Source organism: Octopus bimaculoides, chromosome 10 (assembly GCF_046866305.1).
Source record: "Octopus bimaculoides isolate indiv1 chromosome 10, ASM4686630v1, whole genome shotgun sequence".
Classification (NCBI taxonomy): Eukaryota; Metazoa; Mollusca; class Cephalopoda; order Octopoda; family Octopodidae; genus Octopus; species Octopus bimaculoides.
Genome location: NC_142937.1, coordinates 95,866,176 through 95,892,534, shown reverse-complemented (window position 1 = coordinate 95,892,534; position 26,359 = coordinate 95,866,176). Strand labels below are relative to the sequence as shown.

General features: G+C 37.5%; 1 protein-coding gene across 1 annotated transcript in view; it reads left to right on the top strand.

The window, feature by feature from the left end:
* Positions 1–26,359, top strand: part of LOC106875100 (inositol polyphosphate 5-phosphatase OCRL) — an 80,288-nt gene that overhangs the window by 38,651 nt on the left and 15,278 nt on the right. The window contains exons 7-21 of the mRNA XM_089359082.1: positions 2,558–2,798; positions 4,298–4,417; positions 5,454–5,555; positions 6,244–6,358; positions 8,043–8,159; positions 9,768–9,875; positions 11,362–11,432; positions 12,030–12,141; positions 14,666–14,775; positions 16,181–16,316; positions 22,504–22,614; positions 22,796–22,864; positions 23,686–23,782; positions 24,157–24,281; positions 26,186–26,296. Of these exons, the coding sequence (XP_089215208.1) occupies positions 2,558–2,798; positions 4,298–4,417; positions 5,454–5,555; positions 6,244–6,358; positions 8,043–8,159; positions 9,768–9,875; positions 11,362–11,432; positions 12,030–12,141; positions 14,666–14,775; positions 16,181–16,316; positions 22,504–22,614; positions 22,796–22,864; positions 23,686–23,782; positions 24,157–24,281; positions 26,186–26,296 (1,745 nt within the window). The remainder of the gene's footprint in view (positions 1–2,557; positions 2,799–4,297; positions 4,418–5,453; positions 5,556–6,243; positions 6,359–8,042; positions 8,160–9,767; positions 9,876–11,361; positions 11,433–12,029; positions 12,142–14,665; positions 14,776–16,180; positions 16,317–22,503; positions 22,615–22,795; positions 22,865–23,685; positions 23,783–24,156; positions 24,282–26,185; positions 26,297–26,359) is intronic.

Below are 26,359 nucleotides of genomic sequence, written 5' to 3'. Positions count from 1 at the left end.
TGAACTGTTTAAGAATTAAGGAAGCATCTTTCTCTTCTTGGATTATAAAACATTGATAATTAGTCTGTCATTGTATTTGTATTTCATCATTCCTGGTAGCTTACGTCTATAGTTTTTTTCATGAGTTAATGGAAATGGTCACCTTGCTCTTTACCCCCAAAATGGCAAAAAAAAAGTAGCCCAATTGGTTGTGCAGGCAATACACTTTAATATTCATACCCTTTAATACACTTTAATACACTTTAATATTCATACCCTAGCTTCTGGAAGTTATTTATCACATTGTAATTTCGGGATTTGTTGTTACCAAAAAAAGCTACCTGAGTATTTTCTTTTAACAGGTTTAAGTAAACCCATAAATAGCTCATCTTTCATTGTTAAACCCATCAAAGATAACTACCTTCAGTTTCTCGATAGATATTTGAATCATCTACCTTAGCTAATACATTAATGTTTTTGTCAAATCTAATTTAATATGAAATGCTGGGAACAAGATATGTTCACTGTTTACTAAGGGGGATGTTCATAATATTCTACTTTCTAACCTCAAAAACTCTTCTTTCCGACCATTCTTTTCTCACGCAATGGTCTCTTTTAACTCAGTTGTCCCATGAGCACAATTCTCCCACCCCATGAAATCTAGTGTAACTGTTTTGTTGATTAAACAACGTGAAAATCACTTTTTGATCTCCACATATCATTCAGTTGTGTTGGAAGTATTTAAGCCTTTTCCAATACCACATTCATGGTTTCATGTATTGAATGGCCTGGCAGAACCAAATACATTTCCATTGCTCAGCAAAAACACACTTTAGATTTAATTTTAACCTTTTTTATAAAAATCTGTCATTTGTTTGGTTCATTCCAAAATTTTACAAATCATCTCCTTTACTAAAAGAGCTGCATCAGATCTTTTTTTTTTTTTTCTTTGTACCAATGAAAGTTAAATGTTGTTCCTGGAACTCGCAGGTAATTTTGATTTAACCCAGTTCCCAGGAATTCTGTTGAGTCTTGAAAGATTTAAACTGGGTGAAGCGTTTAGCTCCTCTTGTATCAGTAGATTTCATCTTCAGTGCTTCCTTCCAATGTACAGCATGCAGTTTATTGATGGCATCTAACTTAAAAAATACAACAAGCACTTTAGCACAATGACTAGTTGGTAATGTCTCTTCATTAGGGTCTTGGAGATATGTCCCTAAATATAGATCAAACAAAAAAGCAATCTCAAATATGATTTGTCAGTTCTTCCCAGACTGTTGCTACACCAAATCCCATCTTGTTTCTTTTAGTTAATTACTTCTGATTTACAATGGAAATTTGGGTGATTAGTGAGAAGGACTTGGTTTTGGTTTGATTGGCCAATTTCATTCCAAAATTTGTAAAATATTTTCTTGTAACAAAATCTGAAATTGCATTGCCACAGATGTAGCAAGACATCTATGCAGTACTTGCACATCCTACACCCACTGGTACTGGCCATATTAGGTTACAAGTTAAACAAACAGCTAGAAAATGTAGAAGTTAGTTTTCCTTGGGCCTTCATTGTACTCAAAAACACAACCAACTATTACAGAAATAAGGAAATACATTCCTGTAGTTATCGAGGCTAGTTTTATATGCAAGCCATCTTAGAAAAACTCTCAAGAAAAATAAATTTCAAACTGCTCTCCCACTCTTGTTACCTTACAAAATTTACAGTTTCGACTTCATAAGAAGTACTTGAATATAGTTTATAACTATTCCTTCATTGCAAAACCTGTATTATATGCTATATAGTATTGTCTTTATTAGTAGCCTGTTAACTTATAGTCTCATTCTCTGATTCTTTCACTGTGATATAGTAAGTGGGAGGTTGTGGCATGTGGGCTTTGTCAGAAATTGACTTTCATCTTTAAATAGACTTGTAAATACTACTTCAGTATTAAATGAACAGAAAAGTTTGAAATAACGAATTCGTATCACTGATAATTTTCCTAAAATGCAAAAAAAAAAAATTTTTTTTAAATAATGATGATAAGCTATTTTCCCCATTTCTGGCCTATATTGTATAGTAACAATATTTGTCTTGCTCTCATATAAGTGTTTGTTAACACAAGTCTATGAAAAGATTTTATCTCAGAAAATTCCACAGCATCATGCCTTCTGTGCATCATACAAAATGCACAAACAACATTAGAAGGCAATTTAAATATGGTGTGTTGTCTATTATTTGAAATCAGCACCTAAAAATTAGCCTAAAACCACCTTCAATTTTAGAAAAGTAAAATTGTTACAGACCAAGTTCTTTATCAGTGATAATGTTTGCATGCATGAAATATTTTTAGTGAGGTGGAGGAAGGGGTAAGAGTTGTCGGATCACCTGCTTCACCTGCCTACAATTAATACAGGTAAGAACAAAGAATATATCAACTTTTGTGGAAACTGATGAGTATTTTGGAGCTAAATGTGAAGAGGGAATGTTATTACACGAGGAAGAAAGTGGAATCTGTTTGTTCTAAAGACATGTCTAACTCCTGTTTTTATTTATTTATTATTTCCCTCCCTTTTTCCACTCCAGAACCAGTGAAAGATGACACTGAACTTTGTACACATGCCTCAAGGGTTGATGCTTCATCCCGGTTACAAGTTGAACACAAGCCCCGCAATCGATCTCCTGTTGTTTATACAAGAAAGGGCACTGGAAGTGGGCCAGACTCTAGATCAGCTTCACCTGCATTATTGCATCCTGCCAATTCCAACAGCAAACTAAAGAATTTCTCAGATTTGGCTCGAAGCAACGATTCATTAAATGAAACATTGTAAGTTTTCAACTCTTCAACAGAGGAATTACTTGTTTTGTTGTTGTTCTTATCTGTTCTCCACTGTTGTTTTGTTATCTTTCATCTTTTCATTTAATTTCATTTATGGTTGTTTGGTTATCTTAAACATTTTATTTTTGATGGCAGTATTGAGAGCATGACATTTTCATTCAACTAGATGTATTGAGGCAAAATAGAATTATTATTATTATTATTATTATTATTATTATTATTATTATTTAAGACTTTGCACATTATCCACTATCATGATGTTGTTGATTGAAGGATGTTGTGTCTACCGGGCGTTTGTACTGTTTATCAAGTCACAACAAGGCCCTTGGACAGACAGTACTTTACGCAATATCCGTGCAGTTCCAAGTAATGCCGACTTTTGCTATACACCTAGATTGTAGGGTATTTCTAAAGTTTCCAAATGTTTCTTCAGATTGTGTGGTATTGAACCCAATGCTCCAATGACAACAGGAACAATCTTTAAGTACTCTCGTAGCTGCCACATCTTGGCAATCTCAATTCTCAGCTCTCCATATTTATCAATCTTTTCTCTTTCTTTCATGATGATATGTTGATCTCCTGGCACTGCCACATCAATTATTAGGTACTCTTGTGAGCTGGCAGAATCGTTAACACACTGGGCAGAATGCTTTGCAGTATTTTGTCCATCTTTATGTTCTGAATTCAAATTCTGCCAGGGTCAACTTTGCCATTCACCCATTCAAGGTCAATAGATTAAGTACCAGTGAAACACCAGGGTCGATGTAATCAGTTAGTCCCCTCTCCCAAAATTTCAGGCCTTTAGTAGAAAGGGTCATTATTGCTATTATTATCATTTGCCTTTCTTTTACTTTATACAAGCTGCACCCAAGTCTCAAAGATGTCCAGGCACTACAGGTTTTTGCATCTAAAGGTGCAAACAGGCGAGGTGCAGTGTAATTAAAAAACTAATGTCTGTGTCTTATTCAAAACAAAATTCTTTATAAAATTTGTTGTTGTTATATTATTATTATTTTATTATTATTAGGGAAGGCAGTGAGTTGGCAAACTCGTGTGTCATCAAACAAAATGCTCAGTAGTATTTCTTCTAGCTTTTTACATTCTGAGTTCAACAAATATAAGGTAAAGTACCAGTCAGATACTGGGGTTGAACGAATTATTATTAGGATGCCAGAGATGCAAACTTGTTAGAACATCGGACCAAATAACTTGTGTTATTTCTTTTGGTTTGTAATATACTGAGTTCAAATTCTCCTGAGGTCACCTTTGCCTTTCATTTCTCAGGGGTTGATAAAATAAAATACTAAGCAAGTATTCAGGTTGATGATATCAACTAAACCACTTCCTCTCAAAATTACTGCCTTCTGTATTCTAGAAACTGATGACAAAATTGTGTAACCTTGAGTTACACAACAACAGCAACATTAACAAACATACAAGTTTGTCTTTTGAGATATTTCAGTATTTTTTTGTCTTTTTTTCTTCAGTGATACTTTCAAGAATGACACCATGGATAGTTACTCACAAAAGCTGACCCCTAGAGAAAATATGGTTAGTCACTTGATGATGAATTGTGAAGATGAATATACAAACATACAAAAAGTCAAGTAAGTTTTTGGTCAACACATTTTTCACATCCTCCATAAATCCTGTTACTCTGACCCCATTATTTTCCCATCTTTGAGGACCTTTTTGTTCTGGTCCTCTTTCAACACTCCCCTTCCTTCAGGGGATAACAGAAACAACGTATTATAGAAAGGGGACAAGACACTGATGCTAGTGATGGTGTTATGATAAAGGGTTCCAGTACCCAATGTGAAGTGGTCGGTATTGAGTCCTTTAATGTATGACTTATCTACTTAATCTTTGGATTAAGATAATGTGATATATGCTGTCATTAATTTGAGCTTCTTAACATTTACTTATCTTACAACCATATTTGGGGGAAAATTTTTCTTTCGTTTACTACAGAATATAATGATAAATTAACAAATCCTTCAGACTTCTTTCATCATCATCGTTTAACGTCCATTTTCCATGCTGGCATGGGTCAGACAGTTTGACTGGGGTCTGGCAAGCCAGGAATTCGCACCAGGCTCCAATCTGATCTGGCAGTGTTTCTACAGCTGGATGCCCTTCCTAATGCCAACCATTCCGAGAGTGTAGCTGGTGCTTTTTACGTGCCACCTGCACAAGGGGCCAGAGGAGCTGGCATTGGCTGTGATTGGATGGTCCTTTTTACATGCCACCGGCACAAGGGGCCAGAGGAGCTAGCATCGGCCGCGATTGGATGGTGCTTTTTATGTACCACCAGCACGGAAGCCAGTCAAGGCAGCACTGGCATTGGCCATGTTCAGATGGTGCTTTTTACGTGCTACTGGCACGGGGCTCACAACTACAATTTCCATTTGATTTGATTTTGATATTGCTGATGTTGATGTACTTGACTCAATTTTTTTATTTGTCTGAAAACCTGAAATATTTTCTTCATAATTTGAAATTCATTGATCTTGTCCATCTTATGAAATGTCAGTTTGTCTCTCTGGTGCCATTATAGAAATTTGGAGGAATATTACCTAATTACAATCTTAGTTGTTAAATCAGTGATATTGCTTTTCTATGTGTATTTTATTTTGTCTTCAGAGTTTTCTGTGGCACCTGGAATGTGAATGGCCAGTCCCCTACTGTTTCAATCCATACATGGTTAGCATCTGATCCTGAACCCCCAGATATTTATGCTGTTGGGTGTGTATATTACTCTTTACTTAAAAACCACAGCAATTTTTGTATATATAAATTATATTAAACCTACCCTTTAATAGTTAAAAAAAAATTAGACTCCAACTTTTTCATTTTCTTCACAGCTTTATTATACACATGAATCATGATCAACAGATTGTTTGTTCCTTCTGCAAAATATTCTATACTCTTTTACTCTTTTAATTTTGTTTTTTTATAATAACCTGCACACTTCCTCTTGGAAGATATTTTAGCACAAGTTTTGTCTTGGATTTCCTTTAATACATAACTCATCATTTTTATAAAACAAATTGAAATTCCTGAGTCATTTTTTTTTTTTACGGAGAACATTATATCATTCAGTATTTTCTGTTGTTTCAGTGCAAAGCAATAATATACTTTGGGTTGCACTTTAATATATATTTTCAATATGTGACTGCGTGTGTATTGTTGGCGATTTTCTTTCTCTGTCCTCCCTTCTTTGGACTTTTTTTTTTATTTCTGATGAAGAGCTCTGCTCAAAACGTGGAATCCTCTTTGTTTTCTATCCTCTCTTGAGCGTCCAATAACACAGTACTTTTACCACGTCCTCGCATTGTTGTTTTTTCTTGCTTGTTCTTGTTTAGATTGACTATATATATACATATGCATATATATATATACATATATATAATTACATACTTTTCTTTATTAGGTTTCAAGAGCTGGATCTCAGTAAAGAAGCTTTCATTTTTAGTGAATCCCCCAAAGAAGGAGAATGGCTACAAATAGTAACATCTTGCCTCCATCCTAAAGCTAAATATAAAAAGGTATGGTTTAAAGAAGAGGAAAATATATATAAGGAACATGATTTCCCTGTACAATTAAATGCCTATTTTCTTTTTTTTTTTTTTTATGCTGGTGATAAAGTCTTCTACATACATTCTAATTACTGTGGCAAGAATTTTAACTATTGTCCATTCACAGCTTTTGAAGGTTTTCTGGTTGAGCAAACTATTTTGCCAACTGCAAAACCCACCAACCCAAAAAAGGATGTTTAAATCCTTTGTAAAACAATCTCTTTTTCTGCCAAAATCCATCTCAGAACTCCACGGTAAATCCAGACATCTTTATCTGTGGACATAAAGAACATTTCTTTCACCAGAAGGAAAATAAGAGAATGATTAAAAATAAATAAAATTATCCAAATAGAAATTTTTAGTCATCTCATGTTCATGGAATATTCTGTGGCAGGAATGTTTAGCAATTGCTCAATATTAAAATTCACTACAATATTGCCCACATTATAAACCAAATCTGATCAATCACAACTTTGCATCAAATAGGCGCCAGCAAAGATCTTTTCCTTTGACGCGCTTCCTTCTCAGCCTTTCAACATCATCTTCTTCATCATTTATCGTATAGGCTGGACAGTTTGATAGGAGCTGTCCAAACTCCAGTTGTCTGTTGTGTCATGGTTTCTATGGCTGGATGCCCTTCCTAATATCAACCACTTTACAGAGTGTGCTGGGTGCATTTACGCAGCACTGATACAAGTGCATTTCATGTGGCACCGACACTTGTAAAGGACAAGCCTGTATGTATGGATGACAACAATTTTCCTTCGCTTGATGTGTCTTCTCAAGTACAGCAAATTGCCACAACTCCTGGTCCCTTGTCATTTCCTCAGTGAGACCCAGTGTTTGAAGATCCTTTCTTACCACTTTGTCCCATGTCTTCCTGGGTCTACCCCTTCTACATGTTCCCTCCACAATTAGAGATTGGTACTTCTTCATGCAGCTGTCCTCGTCCATATGCATCACATGACCAAGCCAGCGCAGTCTTGTCTTTTGCACACAACATCTGATGCCTGTTATACCCAATTTTTCTCTTGAATCATTTACACTCTGCCATGTGTGCATATTGACATTATCTCTCCAGTGGAGCATGCTAGCTTTTTTCTAGCTTTTTTCAAGCTTTTGCAAGTCCTCTGTAGTCAAAGCCCATGTTTCACTGCCATGTAGCATAGCTGTACATACAGAGGCATTGTACAATCTGCCTTTCATTCTAGACAGAAAGCTTTGGGGTGCAGCAGAGATCATTGACAGACACTCTAGGAGTTGGCCAACTGAGACGGCAGTCGACAACACGGAGGCAATGGACAGAGGACAAACGACATTAGAAGTTAGTAGCCATCAAGCAACTAACAATGCTTTATCTGCTGCTACAACTACACCAAGAACAAAAACTCTCTCAACATTTTGTCATCCATAGTAATGACAGCATTCATTTTTTGTGTAGGAAAAGAATAAATTGTTGTTTATCAAAACCTCAACAGACTCTGGTGTTTTTTTTTTCCATACAACTCCATCAGAGCTATTAGCTTGGTTCCCAACTGGAATTGCTCAACATTAAGAAATTCCATCTTGTCGTTTGCTTGAAACGATACAGTTTATTTATAGATATGAAGGTGCCTATTAATTGACTTAACACTAATGATATTTTTATTTCCAGGTGAAACTTATCCGACTCGTTGGTGTAATGTTGATTGTATTTGTGACTAAAGAATTAAGCCCCTTTGTGAAATATATTGATGCAGATTATGTAGCAACTGGCATCATGGGACTTTTGGTAAGAAACGACTTTTTGATATTTTTATAATTCAGTCAATTGCTGTCTGTGAATTACAAGAAAGCCAATACATGTAGTTTGTTTATAAATATTAGCATTTCAAACGCAATATTTCTAGTTAGTAAAAGGATCTCTTCAAATCTTGCAAGTTACAAGACACAAAAATTGTCAAGACATTAAATCAGTCTGTAACGATTTAGACTGAGTAACTTATTAACCTCTCTTACATCTTTTTCTTATGTTCACATATCAGTTCATATATTTTCCAATCTTCTCTGAATCAGAATGGAGTCTGGTGCAGCTTGCCATCCCTGGTCAAACTGTCCAATCCATGCAAGCATGGACAGCAGATGTTAAAGGATGATGATGATGAATTGTCTAGACATGCAGTCGTCATCATCTTTGCTTGTATGGGTTGCACATTTTAACAGCCAACCCATGCTGCCAGGATCTTGTGTGCCATAGGGCTGCATCATGTTCCAAGTCAGCTTTGGCATAGTTTCTATGGCCAGATGTCTTTCCTAATGCCGACTACTTTACAAGGTGGACTGGGTGCTTTTTTTACATGACAGCAGCATCTTACAAGAAAAAGGAAAAGGACTCCTCAACTAAAAGGGTGTTATTTGAGAGTGTGGAGGGGTGGCGGATTTATGCTAGGGACCTGCAGAGGTATGACACACAATAGAGATGCAAGGCTACCTTCATGATCATCATCATCGTCGTCGTTTAACGTCTGCTTTCCATGCTAGCATGGGTTGGACGATTTGACTGAGGACTGGTGAAACCACTTGCATTACATAAGGGTAGATAACAATAGCTGAGAAGATGATAGGGGCACCTGAGCAAACCTTCAAGGAGCAAGTGTTAGGGAGTTTATTGTGTTGGCTTATATGATCATCTAAATGTTTTATTTTCAAATCATCTTAGAATAATAATATTCTAGGTTGTACAGTTAATTGAATTTGTAATTTATTTCAAATAAATTTTAAGTATTTTGCTATTTTGTAGGATAGAGTTGGTTTGACTTTCTAGTCATCATCATTTTAACATTCTGGCATGGTTGGATGTTGAGCTTCAATGTCTACTTTAGTATGGTTTCTATGACTGGGTGCCTTTGTTTGTGACACTGGCACTAGGGAGGTCACCAAGTAACTTGCAGGTTAAAGAGAAAAAACCCTTCAATTAAGTGAAAGTAAAAAAAGGAGATGGTTTTATACCAGAAGCTAAAATATTACATTTTAAAACTGCTTTTGCTTTTCTACTTAAGTATTCAACACTTGAGGACCTAAATTCTATTTCTCTTAATATATTTCCCCTTAACCCTTTCACATTCAGATTCCTCTGTCAAATGTAATACTTATATATTCACATTGTTTTGAATTAATCATGCATTTTCTTGTATCTTTGAGATGTCAATGTTGTGATTGTTTAATATTTGAATGACATTGTAGTGCAAGTGTGAGAGACAAGATCTGGTCAGTTGGAACAGAAAACAGAATATTTGGGCCAGATATGGCCGGTTTAAATGTTAAAGGGTAGTAGTGTATCTATCATGAGAATGTTCATAATGTACTTAGGTCTAATGCTGTTTCTTTTCTCCTTTTCCAGGGCAACAAAGGAGGAGTGGCTGTAAGAATGACAATTCATAACACTTCATTGTGCTTCATAAATTCTCACTTGGCTGCCCATCAGGAAGAATTTGAACGGAGAAACCAGGTAAGATTTATATGCAAATATGAAGGTAGTAATAAGTGTTCTAACGGCTACACTTTCAGAGAATCCTCCTACCCTGTAGGTTTGGCCACGTAGGTTATAGAAACTATCTACTGCCTCTTAAGGAAATCCCTGAGCATTAGAGGAGAATCTATTTCCTGTGTGTCCTTCGTATTTGTAGTCCCCTGCCAGCCTGCCAGCCTGCCAGCCTGCATTGGATGGCATTTCTACATGTCGAGCAGGACCTTTTCCCTAAAAAGATTAGTAATTTGTCTGCTTTCCTGCTTTCTAGTATTTTGTTCTTTGCTAAATTAACTCTGAGGCCCTTTAATTTCATCTTATGATCCGGTCTCAACCAGTGACCTAAGGCACGTATATATTGGATGGCAAGAAACTTCCTGAGAATGTGGGTGGTTGATGTCAACACAATTTTTTGAGTCTCATAGATTGTTGGGTTCTCAGGAATCTGGTCAAAACATTTGTCTTACTTTTGTTGATCATTCCCAGGGCACCTACAACAACTGAGATGGTTTTGGAGACAATATGATTGATGGTTTTAGCCTGTTGGTAGCATACATGACATGTTAGCCTGATGGCTTCTTGTAGGTAGCCATTGATCCTGGGCTACTATGATAAACCCTTCTGTCTCTGATTTTAAGCCAGAAAATGCCAACCAATGCTAAGGGTTTTGTCAATATCAGCATTATTAGCTCCCTTTGGATATTTGCCATTGAGAGACTTTTCTTTCCATTTATCAGTGAAAATATCTAAGGTAGCACTTTTAGCAAGGGTTTTCATACGCTTAGCTTTTCTGTGCTTCTTTCCAGTATATCTAATCCTGGGACTAGCTGTATTTGAAATTCGCTTAGATATTTCCTTACTTGTTTTGCTACTGAGTATGCGATTTTCTTGTTTCCGTGCTTTAAGTTTTAACATCCAGTCATCAGAGTTTTTCAGGTAAGTGTTTAGGCCAATTGTGGCAATCTTCAGTGTGAATTTTAGTTGCCACAGTCCATTAGCTACCCTCTTTTCTTGGCAAGTAATGTCATTCTATATCTGCCTTAAGGTGGTGCATTCTATTCATTGTCAACAATTTTCAAATTTTTCTATCAAGATTCTAGATTCCAAGCCACAACTAGTACGGCTAAAGCTTCGATCCTGTTTCTTGCATTCAGCTTTATCTTGAGTATTGCCCTTACCCTGTGATAACATTCTTTTCTGGTCTTTTCCCTCGTCATTGAATGTTTAATTCCATCACCTTCATATACCTCTAAGTATTTGTAACCCTCCTCTGGTTCTAACTCCTTTATAACATTCCCTGGGTCAAGTTTAACATTGGATGTTTCTCTCATTTTCCCTCTGATAAAGGTAGCTTTTGCACATTTATCAAGGCCAAATTCCTTCCTGAACTGTTTTACAAAACTGTTTTGTATTTATTATGATTATTATTATTATTATTATTATTATTATTATTATTATTTCTTTCTAGGACTACAGAGATATTGTCAGCCGCCTCCGGTTCCGACAGTTCGTTCCTCACCTTACTATGCACGACCATGAGTATATAAGCTGTTTTATTCCCATTCTCTCTTTTTCTATTATTTTGCCTATCTCTGTCTTTTTCTATCACTTGTTTTTTGTTCTTAATTCGTATCTTTTTGTTTTATGGGTTTTTCGTTCCCCTCTGTTGTCCCACCAAAAGGGATCTCATCACCGACACATTGATTCTTTACAAAAGATAAAAACATTAACAGAGCCAAAATACCAATCACTTGACTCACTCCATTTTGTCATACAACCACCATACAAAGAGGTTCTCATGTTCTTGACAAGACTAAAAGATTTCTCTCAACTCTACATTGTCTCAATCCATTCGCCAGTACACTCATTACAGAGTGTACTAGGTGTATATTACCACGGCACCAACGCAATTTCCTTATCCCCCACAAGACAAAAGAGACCCCAATGCTCTACAATGCCTCCATTCATTCAATGAAATAGACTAAGAGGAAGTTGTTAATTTTCACCTGTGAGGCTAATATATCATTTTCACCTGAGTTTAGCAACTTCTCATTTTTCTCTCCTGTAATTTAAGCATAAAGAAACATCAACAAACAAAATAATTTCACTCCTTTTCTTGCCTTTTTTTTTTTCTAGAGTTATCTTTTGGATTGGTGATTTAAACTACCGTTTATCAGAAATCGATATCAATGATGTGAAGAAATATATTGATAGCAAAGTTTACTCCAAACTTTTTCCTTATGATCAGGTTGGTATCATTCACTTCACTCAAGTTGGTATCTGTATCATAAATCATCTGCATATCACCATCAAATTTAAGACAATCAGGTTATTAACGATGCACATCACACACGCAAGTTGTAAATGAGTGTCACTGTCATGCAAGCAATATCATTGATTTCCAATCTTCTGCATAAACAAAGTCTGGCCATCGGTAAGTATTAACTTACTTGAAAACCAGTGAGAGTTGGTGATAGGAAAGGCATCTGACGGATGCAAGAAGGGAAAAGTGGATGTTAAGACAACGTTGATGATGATAACAACTGCATCATTGCCGTACAAGAATCATTAAAAATCCAATCTTCCTAAACATTAGAATGTGGTACCTGACATCCAAGACAGATCATTATATTAGAACAAATTGATTTTAAAAAATGGATAATTACAGAATTTTGGTTAAGACTTGGCTGAAATTCTTTTAGTTTCTCTTGAATATATCCTGAGGATGCTCAGATGTCATGGAATCACAGGTCATCTCAATAACTGCCTTTAGCTCCACCTGATTACTCGGACACAAGTTAATCATTTTCTTTTATTATTCTACTTCATTGATTCTCTTGCTCTGGTGTCCGGATCAGGTGAGCCATACTCTTGTGATGATCAACAAATCTGGATCTCCTTGCTTTTGGCACTTGATGCAGGCACCAAATCCTGCTGGAAAATCATCATCATCATCGTCGTCATTTAACGTCCACTTTCCATGCTAGCATGGGTTGGACGATTTGACTGAGGACTGGTGGACCAGGAGGCAACACCAGGCTCCAATCTGATTTGGCAGAGTTTCTACAGCTGGATGCCCTTCCTAACGCCAACCACTCCGAGAGTATAGTGGGTGCTTTTACGTGCCACTGGCACGAGGGCCAGTCAGGTGGTACTGGCAACGGCCATGCTCGAAATGGTGTATTTTATGTGTCACCTGCACAGGAGCCAGTCCACCGGCACTGGCAACGATCTCGCTCGAATGTCTTTTCACGTGCCAGGAAGGCGACATTGGTAACGATCAATAACAGAGGAATTCAAGACAGGATTCCCATGGGAGCTCCTCTATACTGTTGACCTTGCTCTAATAGCTGAGTCACTATCAGAACTAAAGTTTCAGGTGTGGAAGCAAGGATTAGAATCGAAGGACTTTACAGTGAATCGAGCAAAAACCAAGGTCTTAGTAAGTAGGAAGGCAGACAAATCACAAATCCCTTCAGGTAGAAACTCCATAAGATGTACCCAGTGCAAGCTCTGGACACATAAGAGGTGCAGCAACATCAAAGGAAGGCTAACTGAGAAGATAGTTTTTGTGTGTGGTAAATGCTCAGGGGCAATAAACACTGAAAATGTGCAGAAAACAGCTTCCATCATATGCCAGGGAGAAAAACTAGAAGTAGTTGATAGCTTCCGTTACCTAGGTGACCAAGTCAGTAGCTGGGGTGAATGCTCTGAAAGTGTAGCTACTAGAATAAGAATAGCCTGGGCAAAGTTCAGAGAGTTCCTACTTCTGCTGGTGACAAAGGGCCTTTCACTCAGAGTAAAAGGTAGACTGTATGACGCATGTGTGCGAACAGCCATGCTACATGGCTGAGAACATGCGTAAGCTTGCAAGAAATGAAGCTAGTATGCTCTGCTGGATGTGTAATGTCAGTGTGCACACACAATAGTGTGTAAGTGCCCTGAGAGAAAAATTGGACCTAAGAAGCATCAGATGTGTGCAAGAGAGACGACTGCACTGGTATGATAATGTGTTGCATATGGATGAGGAGAGCTGCACAAAAAGGTGTCACACCCCAACAGTGGAGCGAAACTGTGGGAGAGGTAGGCCCAGGAAGACATGGGATGAGATGGTGAAGCATGACCTTCAAACTTTGGGCCTCACGAAGGCGATGACAAGCAACCGAGACCTTTGGCAATATGTTGTATATGAGAAGACCCAGCAAACCAAGTGAGACTGTAACTGTGGCTTATGCCAGTGTAGCATAACTGGCCCATTTAAGAGTACTCTTCAATTATTGGGCAATTAACTGCACTTGAGAAGCTCTGGTGAGCCAAGTGAATTCATTGTCATGGTCAATGCCAGTACCACCTTACTGGCCCTCATGCCAGTGGCACATAAAAAGCACCCTCTACAATCTCAGAGTGGTTGGCATTAGGAAGGGCAGCCAGCTGTAGAAATCTTGCCAGATCAGATTGGAGCCTGGTATAGCCTTCTGGCTTGCCAGTCTTCAGTCAAACCATCCAACCCATGCCAGCATGGAAAGCAGACGTTAAATGATAGTGATGATGATAATATCTTTATAGTCATTATCAATTATATACCAATGTAATATCTTTATATTGATTATCATGTTTGTAAAACATTCTAAAAAATTAAAAAGTAAATTGTAAATATTTTCATTAGTTTTTTTCCTGTTGTCAAAATAGAAGAGCAACACTTCTCCAATTGACACTGATATTCTTCTCTCTTTTTTTTATATGATTTCTTTCATCTGTTCTGATATTTTCAGCTCTATAAACAATTAGGAAAGTCAGATGTGTTCAAAGGTTTTACAGAAGGTGATATTTCCTTTAGACCAACATATAAATATGACACAGGCACAGACAACTGGGATTCAAGGTAGGATTTACTTAGAATTCATTTCCATCACCAGATTTTCTCTCTTACATCATACACAGTCACTAAACATATGTGGCAGCCATATCTCCCTCAAATCACACCCTTCTCTCTTAAAAAAAGTAGAAAGGATAATGTTGTCCAAGACCCGAGTACAGACTTGATCTATTGCTCTGCTTGACTCCACCACCTGATCCCTTGCGTGCTTGTAGTAGGGGGGGGGGGGGGGGGGGCAGTCATTCTGTTGCATGCTTCTTGGTCAGGTTTCCCATCTGAAAATAACTTTCTCCCTCCAGTCACAGAGCTCTTGGAAAAATCATTAATGCTACCTTTCCTCCCTTTGCTAAGTCTTAAGAAAAAGAAGGGGAATTCTTTATATCTGACAATAAACTCAAAATGGTCACAACTGAAATTTGATTGGGACCAAACAATAATAACAGTTACTACTACTACTACCACTACTACCACTACCACTACTACTACTACTACTACTACTACTACTACTACTACTACTCTCCTAATCCCTCTCTCCCCTTCTCACTTTCATCATTCATGGTTCATTATACATAATACATTGCTTTCAATGTCAAAGATGTAACAACCTCTCTCTCTCTCTTTCTCTCTCTCTCTCTCTCTCTCTCTCTCTCAATAATATCCATTTTCTCTTCTGTTGCTGTTATCACCACCTCCAACTTATCTTAACCCTGTCACACCATATTAGGAATAATTTAAACGTCATCTCTGCTGGATTCTTGATAAAGCCATAATGAACAACAGACACAGAAAAAGAAGCTGCAGCCGATTCTGTCCTTTAGTTTGCTTCGAATCATTACTCTTGGACTGTATATGCAACTATTTAATTTTCTGCTCTGGAGCCCAGGTGGAGGGTAAAGTTAGATACAGGGGCTCAGGTCTGAGAGGGTTAACACACCAATTCTCTTCTCAGCCAAATGAACTGACAGAAAAAGCTTGTATATGGTCATTTGACTATGCTAGAGATAGCAGCAAAATCCCACGAACACTTTACTTCAAAATGGAAAGATACATTAGACCATATAGTCTTGAATATACAAAAGGCTGGATAACTGTAGATGTCTTTTATCATGGGTCACTTGCAGTGGTGGGGGTGGGGACTGGGTGCTAAACTACAAACACCATTGCTTCTATTGTATGCCTTCCACCACTCCCATAACATTCACCACAATCACTACTTCTCCACTCCACACCTCTTTCTATGGATATTAATATTGTTAACCTAAATTTAGAGCCAGCTTTACTTCCTGTTACCTTTATCACATTGCACACATGCCATTGAACCACTTGGGGGAAAAAAAGAAACACTTGTGTGCGTAATTCCCAATAAGCATTTCCCTTGGATTAATGTAACTTTTTGTCTCTTTAATTTTAGTGAAAAATGCCGTGCGCCTGCCTGGTGTGACCGTATTTTATGGAAAGGTTCCGCTGTCTGCCAGAGTTGTTACAGATCTCATAATGAACTGAAAATAAGTGACCACAAACCTGTCAGTTCCATCTTTGATGTTGGCGTGAGTATATGCTCTAAATCTATTCCTCCTTTCTCATCATTCTTTCTTCTTTCCTTCCCCTCTCTCTCTCTCACACATAGAATATATTTGTTTGTGTGTGTGTACCAGATGTCTCAATATCACATGGTCTTTGTGTATATGTGCATGAGTGCATTTTTATGTGGCACTGGCAAAGGACAAACCTGCATGTGTGAAAAACAGCAATTTCACTTAACTTGATGTATCTTATCAAGTACAGCAAACCACCACAACTTCTGGTCCCTTGTCATTTCCTCAGTGAGGGCCAGCATCTAAAGATCCTTTCTTACCACTTTGTCCCATGTCTTCCTCGGTCTACCCCTTCCATGGGTTCTCTCCACAGTTAGAGATTGGCACTTCTTTATGCAGCTGTCCTCATCCATACGCATCACATGACCAAACCAGTGCAGTCTTCACTCCTGCACACAACATCCGATGCCTCTTACACCCAGTTTTTGTCTTAAATCAATTATATTCTGCCATGTGCCTGCACACTGACATTCACCATCCAGCAGAACATGCTGGCTTCATTTCTTTCAAGCCTTCACACATTCTCTTCAGTCACAGCCCATGACTCACTGCCATGTAGCATAGCTGTACATACACAGGCATCATACAATCTGCCTTTCACTCTGAGGGAGAGGCCCTTAGTTACCAACAAAGGTAGAAGCTCTCTGAACTTTGCTCAGCCTGCTCTTATTCTAGGAACTACATTTTCAGAACTCCTTCCTCCACTGCTAACTAGGTTGCCTAGGTAACAGAAGCTATCTACTTCTTCTAAGCATCCCCCAAGCATTTGAAGAAGTCTGTGCATTTTTAGTGCTTATTGTAGCCACACATTTGCCACACACAAAGACTATTTTCTCTGTTAACCTTCCTGTGATGCAGCTACACCTCTTATGTGTCCAAAGTCTGCACTGGGTACAACGTATGGAGTTCCTACCAACACCCTTCTTACATATCAAGCAGGGCCGTCTCCCTGAAGAGACTTGTGATTTGTCTGTTTTCCTACTTTCTAGGACTTTGGTCTTTGCTTAATTAACTCTAAAACTCTAGATTCCAGGCTTTGCTTCCACACCTGAAATTTCTTCTCTGGGTCTGGTAGTGATTCAGCTTTAAGAATAAGGTCATCAGTGTAGAGAAGCTCCCAGGGGCAGCCAGTCTTAGATATAACATAAATATTTATGCTAGCAGCCCATAAATAAATCGGTTGATGGCAGAACTGTGTGGTTTCAGGTTCAGCCTCATGACATGACATTTTGGGCAAATATCTGCTACTGTAGCCCGAGGTAGACTGAGGCTTGTGAGGGGAAATTGAAAGAAACCTCTGTTTGTGTGGTGGAGGGGCACAAGTGAGTTCATATTACTGCACACAGGTATTCATTCACTAGTTTATAAAGAAGGGCTTCACAAGCAGTGTCATTTGTTTGTAGTCTCTTGTGAAGACCCTGGCATGTCTTGTTATGTTGTGTGATCTTTGTAGTGAAAAAGCTCATTCATACATTATGCATTGTTTCCAGTTCTCCTTGTAACCCTATTATCTAGGCAGTTTGTTGCTCAATAGACCTAGAAGGTTATTATCTCACTTTCAAATAAGTGAGGTTGGGATCGGGAAGGAGTTCCAGCTGCAGAAAAGTTTATCATAAAATACTCTTGTCTGACCCATGTAAACATGGCAAAATAGACATTAAAATGATGATGAGAATATTAACCAGGATTTAGTGGTTGATGTCTTTCAATCACTGTTTCATTCTTCTGTTCTTCCAGGAAAAAAAAAAAAAACTCATCCTACTTTGAATTTGTAAGATGAAACCATAATTGAAATGAAAGGCAACACTATTTAAGTTGTTATTGCAGGAATGTGGTACAAGTGTATCTTCATTGTTTGACTCCAGATTATTAATGTGTCAAGTGTGTGTGTGTGTGTGTGTGTGTGTGTGTGTGAATATACCGACCTCTGCATACAAAGTTGTGGTTAGGGTATTCAACTCACAGTCATGAATGTTGTGGATTCTATTCGTGGACCAGGAAGGCCTTCCACTTCAGATTGTTCCAGTCTCCTATCTTGGCTATTCCACTGAGTTAAAGCATGTCAGAGTCAAGATGTATCTATGTCTGCTTGTAACCACACAGGCACCTAAAACAATTGACAAAAGCATGCTACATGATACCAAGCCAACTCTTTCACTGGCTTTTTACACACACACACACACACAGTCGTTCGCATAATTTATTCATTTTACCTTTGTTTCATCTTTTAATGTTGATATTATCAATTGAAATAGGAAGAGGAAAATAAATGTTCATTCTTCTCCCAGCTACACATAAATAAAATAAAATACTTTCAACTAATCAAAACTCTGTTAAAGCTGATGCCTATCTTCAGAAGTTTAATTGACTTCGATGCCACTCTGGAAACACACACCCATGCAAAAAACAAACAAAAGTGTTTTCTAAATGTTAACTCAAAGATCTTTGTATTATTTTTATATTCTACCTCCACCCAATTATAAACTTTAAAAAAATTTTTTAAACTCATTATTGTAGCCATAATTATTGAAACTATATGCTGGCACAGATTGGATAGTTTGACAGGATCTGACAAGCTGCAGGGCTTTGCTAAGCTCTAGTGTCAGCTTTCACATGTTTCCTATGGTAAAACACCCTTCCTAATACCAACTACCTTACAATGTGTACAAAGCAAAATTGACCTCAGTTGGATTTGAACTCAGATCGTAAAGTACCACAAAGCATTTTTCCAACACTCTTCCAGCTCACCATCTTCATAAGTTGCTCTCAGCAGAGTATTGCCCTCACATGAGGAGCAGTGTGAATGCTGTTCTGCACAGACAACCTGGACCTCATCTAGAAAACAGGCACTCAAGTGATTAACGTAAAACCTCTCACAGATACACTCCAGTTTCTGACCCACTTCTCCAAGGTTCCCTCTCTCTCTGCCTTTCCTATTACTACTCTATTAGTCCTCTGCTCCTTGGAGTTGGCTGGGCTCAATGCCACATGTTTCCAGGCACTCTCGCCATCTATTTATCTCTCTCTTCCTCTTGTTGTGTCCAACCTCCCAGCCCCTCCCTATAATTCACCCAGTCCTTCCCCCCTCCTGCAATTCCCTTCCTCCTTATGTCTTTCCTAGCATCAGCTTCACTGGTCGAGGAGTCGGAAGAGCTTACAAAGGCCACAGGCACTGGTCCCTTCTTCCAGACCCAACAAAAAGAAGGAAAAAATATTGTTACAAATTCTTTAAAGAAATTCAACTCTCTTCATTAAATCTTCCACATTATCTCTCTTTCTTTCTTTCTTTCTTTCTTCTTGACTGATTCCCTCTTTCTCTCTAAGTTACTTCTTTCTTGTCAAGTTGTCTTTCTCTTTCCACCTCTCTCTCTCTTTATATATAGAGCTACCCATGCTAGCATTCCCTTCTCTCCCTCCTCTCACTTGTAAATACATTTTCTATTGGTTCAGCTTGATTATAATGTTTTATATAAATTGTTACAGCAAAGTATTCTCTTTTAACATCAACCAATTTACTATAAACCACCAGTTTGTGAGCTTTCTTCAAGGTAGTCTGGTGTAATTGTCTAATGAATGTTCCTTGCCAACAGTACAAAAGAAAAATGTGTGTGTGTGTACATTATGTTAACCTTGTGTGTGTTCACTGCCAACCAGTTGAAAATGTATATTTGTACTTGTAAACTGTGAACACAGCAGTGAATCTTCTTAATTAGTGCTTAGCTGTGCTGGCCAAAGTGGCAGCTTTGGTGAGGGGGTGGTGATGAAAGTAGCTACCAATATAATAGTGAACACACTTGTTAGTGTGATGTCTAATTTGCTTGTCCAAACCCACTCAACAACTCTTGTCCATTAGGTGGTTTAAGATGACAGCTTGCACTTGGAAAAAATTATTCAACTCAGAGTTAATAACGAAAACATTCAATGTGCAACAAATACTGCAAAAGTGAGTGAGTTGCATTGTTTTTTGTTTTTGTTATGTCAGGCTTTTTATGAAAATGACAGGTCAGATAAACAATAAGGTAGAGTGTGCTGGAAGAGGTTGACATGGTGTAGTTGTAGCTGACATGGTAGCTGTGAACAGACATTGCTGTGAAATCAAAACTAGTTGATCATTGAGGGAGACAAAGAGAACCCTTGGGACATGCATTAAGAGGAGAAAAGTTATTTCAAGAAATGAACAAAAATCTAGGTATTTATATATGTGAGACTTTGTCAGTGAATATATTTGTCATCTGTTTCTTTGGTTTATTAATTCATTAAATAGATTTAGAAATTTGTTAAATATTTTCATTATAGATGTTATAGTTTTGAAAAGTTAAATGTTAAGTTTTCAGTTCTCTCAGCATTGTTTCATTTCTAGCTTGCTCTTTCTTTTACTTCCTTTCTCCTTTTTCTCTTTCTGAATGTTTTAATGTTAATCTAAATATATATATATGTAAAAGGTTGAAGAGGAACACACGAGTAGATATATATATGGAAAAAAGACAAAGTAGAAAATGGTAAAATACTTTTATAAAGAACATTACAGAACCGGTTTCGATCCTTGAGATCTTTTCAACAGTTAATATGAATAATAGATTTTTGAAAAATTAAATTTTGGTAAATTTAAAAGAAAAGTCTTTTTAAAGACATTTTTGTATAGTATTCAAATAACAGGGGCATTTTTCTTGTTTCTGTCTGTCTCTGTTTCACTCGTTAACTCTTGTGGGCTCGAGGTCCTTGTGAATTCTTGGCTGCTTCTTAGCCAAGAATTCACAAGGACCTCAAGCCAACTCCTGTCAAACTATTCCAGCCCATGCCAGTATGGAAAACAGATGTTAAATGATGAAGATGATGATCTCTGTAGGTCAATAAATCTGATTACCATCGCCTGAAGTTCGTGGTGGGTCAATTAATGTGGCTTTTAGTTGCAATTCATGAACTCTGTCCTCCTTTCATCTGTCAGTCATTCAGCACTTTTGGCATTGTGCAACACAGCAAATTAAGGAGCCAGATTCAGATGAAATATTCTACCAGGCCTCTCACATCTATTCTACAATGTTATTCTAAAAATAAGCAATCACATCATGAAAATCTCTTAGCTACTAGATAATACATGGTTAATTCAAAATAATGTGAATAAGTATTGCATTTGTGAATAATATGAATGCTAAAGCTTTGAAGGACAGAATCTCTCAGTCCATGATCACAGAAGAGAAACCATTGAGAGAAGGATGTCAAAAACTGTATAAGTGGATGGGAATGGTTGTATCAACAACAAGAGAACTAGCAGAGGTAGTAGTAGTAGTAGTAGTAGTAGTAGCAGCAGCAGCAGCAGTAAAAGTTGTGTAAGTAGTGGTAACAAATATAGTAAAATCCTGAATCCTATATATATACTGGCCTTATCTTTGACCAGTTGCTATGGAACTGTCAATGTATGGGTCACATCATCATCATCATCATCATCGTTTAACGTCCGCTTTCCATGCTAGCATGGGTTGGACGATTTGACTGAGGACTGGTGAAACCGGATGGCAACACCAGGCTCCAGTCTGATTTGGCAGAGTTTCTACAGCTGGATGCCCTTCCTAACGCCAACCACTCAGAGAGTGTAGTGGGTGCTTTTACGTGTCACCCGCACGAAAACGGCCACGCTCGAAATGGTGTCTTTTATGTGCCACCCGCACAAGCCAGTCCAGGAGCACTGGCAACGATCTCGCTCGAAAATCCTACAGGAGCCAGTCAGCCGGTACTGGCAACGGCCACGCTCAACAAAAATGTTTATAGCAAATAATAAATCATTACCATATTTAATGGTATATATAATGCACTTTTAGCCATGAAATGTCTTGAAAATTACCCCAAGGTCTGTATGTGAAGCTGGGCTTCAATGCACTAAAACCTTTTTTTCCCTGAATATGCCCAGCTGAAATTGAAGTGCTTCTAGAATGATCATGCATTTGTTAATACAGTAAGTGAAGTGAACGTTTTTGCGTATTTTTGAATGGCAAATATGTGTGTTCCACATAATTGTTTATTTGAAAACAACAAATGTAAAAACAAGTATGTAATTTCTGGAAAATAAGATATCCAACAGGTGCTTTCTCTCTCTACACTGAATACTTCTTTAAATTCACAAATTGTAATTTATATTTTTCAGTTGAAAGTTGTTGATGAAGAAAAATCCAAAAAGGTTTACGAAGATATCATGAAGCGGTTAGACAGACTTGAAAATGAATACCTGCCTCAAGTTAAGATTGACATTGCAGAAGTGAGTCAATTTCTCACCACTTCAGCCATGAATTCTATAAAAAGAAATAATGCATAAGTGTTGCTATTCTTTCTAATAATAATAATAATAATAATAATAATAAAAATAAAAATAAAAAATTTTTTAAAATAAATTTAAAAAGAAAGAAGTTTAAACATCTTTTCAATTCATTTCCTTCCAGCTGAATTTTGGTGAAGTGAAATTTTATGAATCCAAGAAACAGAAAGTGGTTGTAAGCAATACTGGCCAGGTGAAGCTTTCTATCTTAATTATTCTTTGTTCACTCATTTTCAGTTTGATTTTCCCATATTAGCACAACGGTTTGAGTAGGGGAAGATTTAAGGCTACTCTGCATTATATTTGAGTGAATTGGGATGGATGAAGTGACACCAGAAAGCCTCTGATATAATTACTATAATTTTATTGTATATGTTACCATTCCTCACCACTTCCTCCCTGACCCACTCCAATTTTCCTTCCCCTGCTCCCCACTTTCCAATTGAGATTCTCCATTGACCATACCTCTAATTGTGTCCTTCATTCACTGCATTCACCTCTATCTTCGTTTCTGTCCATCTGCCACTAACCTTTCACACTCTTGCTAACTTACCCATCCACTCTTCCTGGCCCTTTCTCTCTATTCTCTCTTACCTCCACCTTGACCGTACACCCTGACATCTCTTTCTCCCTTTCCAGCTGGTGTAGCCATGTATCTCCTCGACAGTATGGCACCTGTCCCTCTCTCCCATCACACTTTAACCTCTCAACACATGGCACAAAGCCACCCCTGTTGATACTACACCTCCACTCATTCAAGGGGCCTCATTTTGCAGGATGCTTGGTGACCTCACTAGTGCTAGTACCAAGTAAAATAGTTGGTGTTAGCTTTGGCATAGTTTCTGTGGCTGGATGCCCTTTCTGTCGTTAGAGCTTACTGCAGTTCTCTGGCTTGTTGGAACCTGTCGAAGCATCCAACCTGTGCCTCTATGGAAGATGGACATTAAATGATAATAATGATGATGACTCCTTAAACTCTTTGAAACAAAATGACCCTTTTATTTCTTTTATTAGGGGCTAGTTGAATTTGAGTTCATTAAAAAGTTAAATGGAGACAGTTATTGCAAGCCCTGGTTGAAGATTACTCCATATAAAGCATTTATTAAGCAAGGTAAGAAAACTCGTCATTATCTTTTTCACTTTAATGTTCTTTAATCATCTTTATCACTGACCTCTTCATTTTAGTTAGGTCTCTGAAGTCAGAGCCACCTGATTTTTCTTTGTGCCTTATTACAATGACCAAGTTGATCTTTCAACTTGTTGTGTTTGTGGTAGGAAGGAGAAACAGTTAATACCTTCAAGATATGTTCCATGTTAATTTCTATTCCAAATACTAGCTTAATAATGACAAGGGTTATAATGACAAGACCCTAACCCTAAATTCTTTCTTATTTTTAAAATTAATTGAAACAAAATCAGTGTATTTCAGCAGAAAAATGGTAACAAAAGAGTTAATAATTGGTACCTTTTCTTTCTACGTTGCAGACGGTATGCAAGAGGTGGAGCTAGAGGTGTATGTTGATGAAGAAACTGTTTCTAAACTAAACAGTCATGAAGATAAAATTGAAGACATCTTGGTGCTTCACCTTATTGGTGGCAAAGATTGTTTTATATCCTTTTAATAGCTTTTATTGTTGGACAACATAACATGGTAGTAATAAATAGAAAAACAATAATATGTTAGTCAAGTTATAGCCAATTATCAATGGTATTTTAATAAACAGATTTTATAGGTCTAGCCAAAACTTACAGATATTGTAAGCAAATTTTTTCTAGATACCAGCGCAGACATCATCATGTGGTTAAGAAGTTCACTTGGCAACCACATAGTTTTAAGTTCAGCCCCTGCTGCACAGTATTTTGAGCAAGTGTCTTTTACTAGAGCTCCAGGTCAGCTACCTTGTGAATTTGGCTGACAAAAACTGTATCAAACCATGTCATATATATGTGTGTTTGTTTGTGTGTACCTTTGTCTAGACATCACATGCTAATTGTAAATGAGCATCACTCTCTACCAGCAAGGTTGTTTGTTTCCAGTCCTTGGTCATGGTGAAATATTACTTTGCTTAGAAATAGGTGAAGGTTGGCAACAGGAAGTGCATGCAACTGTAGATATTCTGTCTGAACCATGCAAGCATGAGAAAGTGGACATTACACATGCTTGCACATGTGTGTGTGTATGTGCCAGTGTGCATCATACATGTTGGTTTATTGATTGTTTTAGGCATGTGGCAGTAATCTTGACATATAAACAGCAATGTCCCCACCCACAATGAAACAATTTCCAGATGCACAAATGTAAACACACACACACAGAGAGGCTTATTTCAGTTTCCATTTCCCAAGGGTTTAGTTAGTTGGTAGAGTATAATTACTTGATGCATTGTGTTAGTTTTATTGCATGGTATCAGTTCCCCCTTGGAAAACAGCTTTTCTCTACATTTTCAATATCTTTAAAAAAGACCAAGTATGTTACAACTACTTATTATTTGTCTTTCAAAGACACATTATAATGTTAATAGTTATATAAGAATGAAAGATAGACAAAGGTGTGTGTTGATAGATATAAAGCAACTTAAATACAAAAAACGACAGAAGTCCAAGGGACATTCACAGTTAATATTATTAGGTTGACGCTCAATGAAGGTAAAAAACGTTATAGAACAATAAACATTCTTCAAGATAGTCTTTCATCAAATACTGGAAGAGATTCCAAAGAGAGACAAAGGAAGAGAGGAAAGAAGATATGAAAAGAGAGCCGTTTGTTTGACCCCTAACCCTATAACTACTCATTATACTAAGGAGACAAATAGGGGAAAATAACTCCTAACACCTGTTGGAAATTTTCAGCTTCAAAAACCACAATTCTGTAATGATTCCATTACAAAGCAGAAACGAGAAACAGAGCAAGAAATCAATGATGTCTCCCTTGTACAGGGTGGGGTTGCTGGGAAGTTTCTGGTTTTGGGTAAAAGAAAACACAAGAATCAATTGATTATGACTTTATGCAACATATTCCCCTTTCAGATTCATATACTTATTGCAGTGGTCCTTCAGTTTTTCTAAGCCCTGTAAAAAGAATTCAGGAGGTCGGGCCTCCAACCAGACCTCTGTAGCAGCAATCACTTCTGAGTTGGAGTGAAATTTCTTTGCTTTGAAATGTTTCTTCAGTTGTGGAAAGAGGGGATAATCGGAAGGGGCCAAGTCAGAAGAGTAAGGTGGTTGGTCTACCAATTCGAAGCCAAAGTCACATATCTTCCTTCATCTTGCAAAAAGAGGAACTTCATGACCGCCCGTGCTTCCATTTTACCAAAATCCACTGCAGGAGATGCCATCATGTGTTAAATCTGCAAAAAAGAGAAAGATGTATTGTATACCATCGTGATTTTTGCATATCTTTTCCTAACTAGTTGTCCTGCCTCCCTTGTAAAGGTAACAGTCTACCCTTTCGTGACACCCTTGACGTATACTCTTGACAGTTTTGGTGACATTGTTTCTTCTTTAACTTATATACATCACAGTATCAGGTAATTTCATTCCAACCAGCTTTGGATCTTCTATAGAAGCTCTTATTCAAATGCAACAACCAATCCGAGAAGTGCCTGTGGCTCAACTAATAGATTTGGTGAGTTGTACTTTAAAAAAAAAAAATCTTTCAATGTGTGTGGGGGGGGTCTTATCTTTCTCC